Source organism: Egretta garzetta, unplaced genomic scaffold (assembly GCF_000687185.1).
Source record: "Egretta garzetta isolate BGI_Z169 unplaced genomic scaffold, ASM68718v1 scaffold352, whole genome shotgun sequence".
NCBI lineage: Eukaryota > Metazoa > Chordata > Aves > Pelecaniformes > Ardeidae > Egretta > Egretta garzetta.
In genome coordinates, this window is record NW_009258768.1 from 1,941 (window position 1) to 11,071 (window position 9,131).

Below are 9,131 nucleotides of genomic sequence, written 5' to 3' on the forward strand. Positions count from 1 at the left end.
AGCCATCGTGCTTACGGTTGCAATGTTTTCCCCACTATCAGGGAACAGCCTCGTCGTCTTCTAAACTCAGTTACTCACTGCCACCTCCTGCCAGAGACCTTGCTCCCACCAGCCTGCTGGAGCTTATCCAGCTGAGTACGCCTGCCGTGGGAAGAAACGCTCCGGGCTCCAGCTTCAGTAGAGGAGCAGTGGTCTCTTCCACCGACTCCGCTGGATCTGGAATGGGATGTTTCCATGTGCTGTCAGCACCAACTCTTTAACGCTGTCGCTTCAGCTGGCCCCCTGGGAAGCCCAAATGTCAGCACCACCCCCTCCCAGTAAAGGAATGCCCAACACACATGCAGCACCGAGGGAAAGCTCTGTGATTCTGCCCCAAGGCAGGTGTCTATCATAACAAACACCACCTCCTTCCCTCGCTCTGCTCTTCTTTCCAATTTAAATAGGAAGAGAATTATCTCACGCCCCCCAAAAAAAAGCCTTGAAGTCTTGTTCAAACAGAAACATGGGTTGCCTGGGCTGGTTCAAACACAGGGTCTAATTAATAGAAGAGAGCTGAAATAAACAGAGGAGAAGTTGTTTATTTTCTAAATAAGTCTAAATTTATTCATTACCCTAGTAAAAAAAAGTTTGGATTACAAGTGTCTGAACAGTATAAAAGTACAAAACAGGTTCCATAGATTTCTAATACATTAATACAAAGTGCATGACTACATACAGTTCATTTTGCATTACTACTGGGAATGGAAGAGGTGGGAGGGAGTAGGGGAAGCAGTTGGCGGCTGAAATCTAGCAATAAATAAATAAATACAGAAGAGATGATCCGTATCAGAGCACATCCTACCACCAATACTGCAGCCTTAGGTGTACAGAATTACTGATGCTGAAAACAGAAATTCAAATGAAAGCAGGTATCTGCAAAACCAGCTACGACTCTTGCTCAGGCCCTTATTAGACATGACCAACCTAATTAAGCTGTTATACAAGCAAGTATCCATTATATCTACGGTTGGATTCTATGATCTTCAAGGTCTTTTCCAACCTAAATGACTCTATGATTCTATTTGGTTGCAGATGAAAGCAAGGTAGGCGGCTTTGTCCTCCCTTCAGAATCTCAGAGAGTTTAGGAAAAGCAAAAACAAGACCAATGAAAGCTCTGAGTTGTAAGGCTGTGATAAGTCAAAGCCCTGATTCCCCTGATGTTCTTTCTCTCCAGAGGTTGGCTTACCCAACGGAAGGAGAGGGAAAAAAAAAAAAAAAAAAGGAAAAAAGAAGAAAGCTTTGAGGGTAGAGGCTCCTCTTAAAACCTGCGTATCTTTCCCTGCCTATATTTTCATTTGCTAAGCATTCCCATTTCAGGAAGTGAGATTACATGGAAATCCAGTCCTAACCCCTACCCACCACAGTATTATGCTGATGACTCTCACAGAAAGGAAAGCCTGTAGCAATCCGTTGTAGAACATCCCAAAAGAGTAATAGTAAGAAAAATCCCCCCTCCCCCCAAAACAGAAACAAACAAAAAAAAGCAGAATTCCCAACTTATACAAGTTAAACCTTCATAAAAGGAACATGAAGCAATTGGGAGCTAAAACTGCAGCACACTCTTCCAGGAAGCTGCTTCCACCCTACAGGCAAAGTGGAGTTTGACGGAGCGCCACAATGGTTTGCACACGAGTTTGCCTGGGAACCCATGGAAGAAATACTATCTTTTGATCATGTATGCAAACAGAGCTGCCTCGATTCAGTACAGCACCATTCTTAACAGAACTTTTCATATTCAATATTCACAAAAAGCATTGATCTGGTGGTTGTTTAAACAAACAAACAAAACCCCAAAATCCAAACACAGAGAAGCACTGCAGGGGAAGGGTTCCAAAACGGCAATCATGAATCCAGACCCCAGGCTGCCATCAGATTATGTCCCTGGACAAGAGCCTGACTTGCTTAGCGAGGGGTTTGGTTCTAGGTCAGGTCCAAAACCAGCAGGAAGTCCAGTCTGTGGTCACATTTCAGCTGCACTGGGCCATCAGATTGCAGTTACTCAGTTTTGGCCATCATCTACACCTAACTTGGGCATCAAGATGTTTTCTTGGTCCATCTCTCATCACCAGTCAGTTACTGCATGAAGCCCAGGGTGTCTCTACAAAATAGCCTCCCATTTCACTGTGTTCAATTCTTAGGCAAATCTTCCTCCCCAGCTAAGGAGGAGGGCTCTCCCACCCCTCCTGAAGAGCACTTTGTGTTGGGGCCTTCTTGGATAACTACCACTTGTAGTAGAAATGTCTGCAGTTTACCAGTCTGTGTCACATAGGAGGGATGAAATATTTGTCTTTGTTACGTCAGTAGTATAGGGTGAGATCTCCACACCTTTAAAAATATATATTTATATAACTAGAGAGGTGACTTATAACATTTCTATGTATTAGTTCATCTTATTGACTCATACATGTCTAAGAATGAAATATTTTCTTGGGGATTTAAGGGAGGTTACCAACCAACTTAAAAAACCAAAATGCCTTACAACCACTGCTTCTTTCAATAAACCCGAACTACATATACTTTAATATACAAAACCCCATCCTCATATTCACTTGTGAAGCAAGTGGTGGGGGGGAGAAGATTAGACAACCTTGCAGCAGCATTCAGCTTTGCTAAGTGTTCCATAGCATCTTAAATATTATGTACAGTCTTTCTGAAAGGATACAAACTGGCTTCAGAGTTTGTGGAATTGTAGCAGTAAAACCCAAAACAGTTCTAGGGAATAGTCTTTTGGCAGCATAGCAGGTGTCCAAAGTGAACAGTCACTTTTCTAGTATTTTTCCAGAGAGTAAGAGAATCTGTATAACCTTCTGCAGCTATCCAAGGAAGTCACCACTCCTCTTGGGTGGAGATTGCTGGAGATTGTGGTCCTTCTTGTTCTGGCTTTTCAGTGGCAGACTTTTTATTGCTACAGCAAGGTTTGAAGAGATGAGTGTCTATGAGGACTTCACCAAAACGCCCTTTGTAAATAATTCCACAGCAGACCTTTTGCCTGGAAGAAATGGCAGGGAGAGAGACAGATAGTTTGTGTGTTTAGAATACACAGAATTTACAGAAATGCAAAAAATCAGTTTGACCCAAGACACTACTTTTCTGAGCCTCCAGCTCAGAGGATAGGAGGGAGAAGGCTGCTCAGAAAGAGAAAACAAGTCTGTGTTTAAATCCACAACACCGCTTTGAGGGAAAAAAAAAAAAAAAGAAAATTAAAAAAAAACCCCAAACCAAAATGCATGCCTATACAAAACTAAGTCTCCCATTTTGCTTCCCAGAGAAGCTTCAGATAAAAAACCATCTGGGCTGAACTATAACCTTGACTACAATGTGCTTGCAAGCACTATTTGACAGGAGGCAGCAAAGTCACAACAATTTCAATAGAGCAATTAGCTAAACAAGGGATTACTATGTCACAACAGGCAATAAAAAATAACAAGCTCATCAGCTCCACGAAAATCTTGTGGTTTTCCTCCCACTCTGGATTTTTTTTTTGTTTTAAATGACTACTATCCCAGGTCAACCAAATCAAATGCTATGTTTTGCTGGCAAGCTGAGAGCACTGTTGTACTGGGTAACACATCATGTCTACAGAGCACATTTTAAGACGAGATAGTGACAGTCAGGAACGTTATCTGTTACTCCTGAAAATGTAAAAATATTTTGCAGCAACTGTATTAGTATTTAGGGAACTGGATGGATATAAGGGAAAATGTCTTAAGCACATGGAGTTTCTTTCTTTCCTAAGACAGACGGATATTGTACAATATTCCGTGACTTAAATTATATCCTTAAAACAAATTAAGTTCAGCAGCAGCAAATTCCTGAAGAAGCAGAATCGAGCACTGTGTATGTGAAGTGAATTGCTATCTGCAGAGTGCACGTTCTGTTGCTTTTTACCTTTTCCAATACGTGAGATCTAAAAAGGAGAAAACCGGTGTTCTGCTGGACCCAGCGCTCATCTCTGTGTCAGAGCCATCGTCAGACTGGTTACTGTAACAGGGTGACTGAGCTGGGGAGGCACTCGAAGTGGTGCTGTGGGCATCGGAATCTGTAGGGGAAAGAACAAATGCAAGAATCAGGACATGCATCCAACAACTTATCCTCTTCCTGACTTGTAAAAGGTCACATGTGGATTGGGAACAGAGACACAGACTTTCTTTAATTTAACAAGAAAAACCTAACGGCAACCTGTTTTTTTCACTTGCCCCTGCCGATTTCAATAGAGAGACTATCTGCCAGCATTTGGGAGACAGACCTCGGAACTGGAGGGGGTCCTCGTACACAAGGGACTGGAAAGAGGTTCAGGATTAGGATTCAGTTTCTGGCCCTCAAACATAGCCTGTGCAGGCCACGCTTTGGACAAGATCCTAGTCCTGCTCTGGAATCATTGGAAGATCCTTGAAGACAACATGGGATCTGTGCTTCAGACCTAGTACTTTCTCTCTCACTGTAAAATCTTACCTATTGAGTTAAAGTCTTGCAAAGCTCCTCTCATTAGTGCAATTGGTTGGGTAGCATTGAGCTTTTGCTGGATTGAGACTGTGAACTATGGACTCGGTGCAGACACATACCTTAACAGAGGGTCTACTAGCCTACCTTTTGCACCTACAGCAACACAATTAGATTAACTATAGCACATTGAATGAGGAGATACAATCTCTTTGGGTCAGGGCCTTTACCCATTCTTTGGAGAGCTTTTCCTTCAGGCCAGGTAGGATAATTGAAAGAGACAAGACCAAGTCAGGATCAGTTAAGAAGCTGGAAGGTTTGCTTTAGAGTAAAAACCTGAAGTACCAATATATAGGTAGAGCATAACTGGCAGATGGCTTTGTTGGAAAGCTACGAATCCAAATCTATTTGAAGAGCCTAAGTGCTGGTGGAAAGAAATCACAGAGACTGGCAGAGGAAGGCATAGGCAAACTATACAGAGGAAACACAGTAGGAATTTAAAGGCAAGAAAAAAAAATCCAGGCTAAATAGAAAGCCTGGGTGGAAAACATGCATGGAAGAGGAAGACTGGTAGCAGTATCAACAGAACATTCATGGGAAGAGAGCTGAAAATTACCATAGTGTATTACTGAGAGCAGAGGGAAACCTCCTCCAACTTCAGTTTCAATTGAGTGTCTTGCCCAATAAGTTCTTTCTAGTGACATGTCATTTAAGTGTGGGACATAAGCTACAATTGCCTACACTTTCAAGCCAGGCTCCCCATTCCCCCACCTCTGTTCTGCAGCCCACCTGACACACAAGCTCTTCCTCCTCATTCCACCCCCTCCCCAATGCCCTCGGAGGATGAGAGGTTGTGAAAAACAGGGAGCGCCCAAATGTGTGAGCATATGATTGAATCTAGATGGTGATTCAGCTTGGCCAGTTAACAGTAAGCTATGTTAGGGGTGGCCAAAGTTTATTGCCAAAATCTCTTTGGATCCACTTACTGTGCCGCTTGAATTCCTTTTGCAGTTTGCTGATTTGATTGCTCTTTATTCTGCTTCCAGACAGAGTTTTCATTTTCTTTGGTTTCAATGTTGTTTTAAGACTGGGTCCAGCCCTGGCATCTACCACCTAGAACACAGAAAATGCATGCATAATACTTCTGCATCACACCCAGATACTGCTCTAATCAAGGTACCTGTACTGACTTATCTGAAGGTGTTCAAAACCAATTTAGTTAAACCAAGGGAGTTCTGTGCACCAACGCTCTTATGTTTCATTTAGATCTGGTTTGTAAGAGGCTAAGCCTGTAGGAAAATGTAGCAAACTAGTTTAAAAAGCACACTCAGTTCAACTTTTGCCTTCTTCCTGTTTTTGACAAACTCAGTTTAGAAGACAACAGTTGCTAAAGCCAATACAAGTTCAGTTAAAAGAGTATTTTCCACACCTTTGCCCTGGAGTTTTTTTAAAAAAATCATCATTTAACTTCTGAATAAAGCTAGTGGTAGTAATAACCATAGTTCTGGCTCCCATCACCATCCAGGCTTCCTGAATAAAGATTATAACATACACAAAGAATCCCGATCATCTTCCCAGCCCTAGGCCCAAACTGAATTAAGTATCAAAACAGAATATATGAGTGGAAATAGCTGCGAGATATTAGTTATTGTAATCATCTGACTAAACATGTTGCTTAAGCAAGTCACCTTGCTTGTTCAAACTATTAAAAAAAACCAACCAGTGACCAATTTTGGACAGAAGCCAAATTTGAAATGTTTTGAGTGTCCTAAGAGACTTTTGGACAAAGTTACAAGCTTGTGAAAACAAGGAATTACAAGGTAAGTTAGTCTGTGACTCCATCCTGGGCTTGCATAATCACATAAGCCAAACGAAGACAGATAAGAGCCATGTAGCAGGAAATACTCCAGGAAGGATTTAGAGATGCTGAGGGTGGGACGGGAGACTGTGGGGGAAATAGCAAATCCCAAATCCTTGCCAGCACCTCCCCTCTCTAGCAGGATGGACTAAAGCACAGATGAGTTAGTTTTGGGGTGGAGGAGAAATAAATTACTAACGTGATTCCAGTTTTTTTTGGATCCTGCTGGCAATTTTTTCCATCTTTTCACCAAAAGGACGCAGGCATTGCAAATATCTCCTGAGCGGGCCTCATGGAGCCTGGTAAAAACAAAAGTTAAAATCACTTGGTAACAGTTAATAAAAGCACTCCCCCACTTGAAAACAGCAAGAAGCATATACATTGACAGAAAAGAGGGTTCTCAAGTTCTGTTTTTCAGGCATTACAATTCATCTGGGGCGTTCAAACATTGCCATTTAAAGACCAAGCCTCACTTTCCGAAAGCACTCTTCTCTTCCACATAGAAATAAAAGGTGTTTCAATCTGCCTCCAGGGGGGCACTAAAACCAGCAGTCCCATTACCTTCAGCTGTTTAAAAAAAAAACAACCAAAAAACCCAAACAACCCAACAAAACCCCCAAAAACTACTACTGTTTCAGTGGGTTGGTTAGTTTGACTGGAGAGGGAGGGAGGAGGAATAATCATATTCCTTGAATGTGCATTTGGGAACAGACCTCAGAGATCTGGCAAAAGCTTATTCATCTCTTAACTTTCTCACAGAGCTTCAAGGATGAGTAACAAATACCGCCTAACACACTCCTGCATAAGCATAGAATAAGGATTCAGAAACAGTGTTCACTGGAATGACAGCGATACTCGCTCCCTTTAATGAGCTTTCTTCAGAAATTATAAAGGGGATGCACTGTGGAATTTTTCAGCTATTCAAATGTGAAGACTTTGAAGCATTTATAGATGAACCGGGCAGGCTCAGATAAGCCATTATTTGCTTAGTGTTAAGACTGCATTTTTACCTTGGCAAACACATTTCAGATAGCACAAGACCAAAGGCCCTGGTATACTGCAAGCTTCTTTACTGTTTCTTAACAAAAACAAAATTGCAAAGGGCCTTCACACAGTCTTTTCACTGCCAAGGACAGTAGCCAAGAAATATGACAAGGAAAATTGTCAGCATCAGATTTATGTACAAAAATCCACGGTAAATACAAAGCTCTATAAAGCTTTGGGTTTGTCCTTTCAACATTTGAAAGGAGTGTTTCTAGAAAAAGGGGAAGAGAGGGAAGTATTTCTAAAGATTGCGAAGATTTACACATATGAAGTTCAGCACTTGAGATAAGAGCAGCAATACTGATATGTATATGTAGTTTTTAATATGATGCATGAAAGTTCCGCTTGGGCCTAAGGTTTTGATGAGAGGCAACCCAACCAGACCAGAAAGAGAAAGCAGGAAATATCTATTGACAACAATTTTTTTTCCAGGGGAAATAATTTCATGGAAAACTACAGCAGAAACAGAAGAAATTCTCGTTGCCTCAAAAAAAAAATTCAAAATAAACAAAGTAAAAAATAACTACAAGCTATCACAGAAGAATTTGCTTTGCTGACAATTGGGGGACACAAATTTAGACAGAATTTTAAAGTTGTTAGGAGTTATTTCAAAAAAGTTAAAAGGTCACAGTAGCTGGTACAAGGAATCACTGGTATTTATGTTTTTGCTTACAATGCTTTCAGGTAACATTACGTGCAACATTACGTAATTGGAAAGCTAATTACTTGATGCTCACTTTCCATCAGAATGGGTTTCCAATGAGAAGTTTTAATAACATCGTGATATGCCCTATTTGAACAAAGGCACCAATACGTGAAACAAGGTACTGTGCATAAACCCTGCTGGAACTGCTAAATATTTACCCCTCAAGTTTTGTTTAACATTCTTGAGTCTTCAGAGCCACAGAAAACCTCCATGGACCTGTGCTGTTCACCATCTCCTATGCGAATTTACACCTCTAAGGAACATGTGCAAAATGTACAGTCTGAGAGGGGTCTAAATCCCTGCATGTGCTGTGAGGTGGGAGAGGCGCGAGCCTGACCCCTTGCCGTTAGGAGCTCCAGCAGCTCTCCGTTGGCAGCAACAGCGGGACTGACAACTAAATGGAACCATACACAGCAGCAGAGGATCCAACCCCTCCTGGCCTGGCCAGGAAAGCTGTGAGGAAGCTGAAGCCAGCCTTCCCCCACCACCCACCTCTGCTAACCTCATCTTTCAGGCTCTCAGAGCAAGAGGGACAGCACGTCAGGTTCGTGGCCCTGAGATCAACACCATGACTGACCACAATGTTGGCTAAAGAAAGAATCTTACCCAAAACAATTCTGGAAATCCTTTTCATAACGCTTGCTGTCAGTGAAGCGAGAACTGGAAGACTTAGCTCTGCAAATACAGCAGCCCTCTATACTCCGATACATCTTCGGCTTGTGAAACCCGAACATCTTTTCCTCCTAGCCGGAGCCTGTGAAAACAAACAGGAACTGTTGTTACTTATCACTGTTGGATACTGAAAGAAAAACCTGGGCAATTCACTGGGCAAACCAAAAGTAAATTATAATTCAGGACGGGGAACTGCTAGATTATGCCACAGCTCTATCCTGCGTTGCCCCAGAAGAGCAGATGCACCTAGAATATACTTTCTTATTAAAAAAAAAACCCAAAATTAACAACAGCTGGAATATTAAGCAATACCCAGCACGACTCGCAACGAGCTCATTTACTGCACAATTCTACTCTAAGGGCACATCTACA

General features: G+C 41.9%; 1 protein-coding gene across 1 annotated transcript; it reads right to left on the minus strand.

Annotated features, from left to right (window-relative positions):
• Positions 1–1,297: 1,297 nt before the first annotated feature.
• On the minus strand, positions 1,298–8,824 carry SINHCAF (SIN3-HDAC complex associated factor). The gene is made up of 5 exons (XM_009649353.2): positions 8,694–8,824; positions 6,537–6,636; positions 5,466–5,592; positions 3,928–4,078; positions 1,298–3,028 (listed from the first exon to the last, which is right to left on the minus strand). Exons 1-5 carry the CDS (start codon positions 8,819–8,821, stop codon positions 2,866–2,868), a joined length of 669 nt encoding a protein of 222 aa, XP_009647648.1. The 5' UTR covers positions 8,822–8,824; the 3' UTR covers positions 1,298–2,865.
• Between the last annotated feature and the right edge of the window lie 307 nt (positions 8,825–9,131).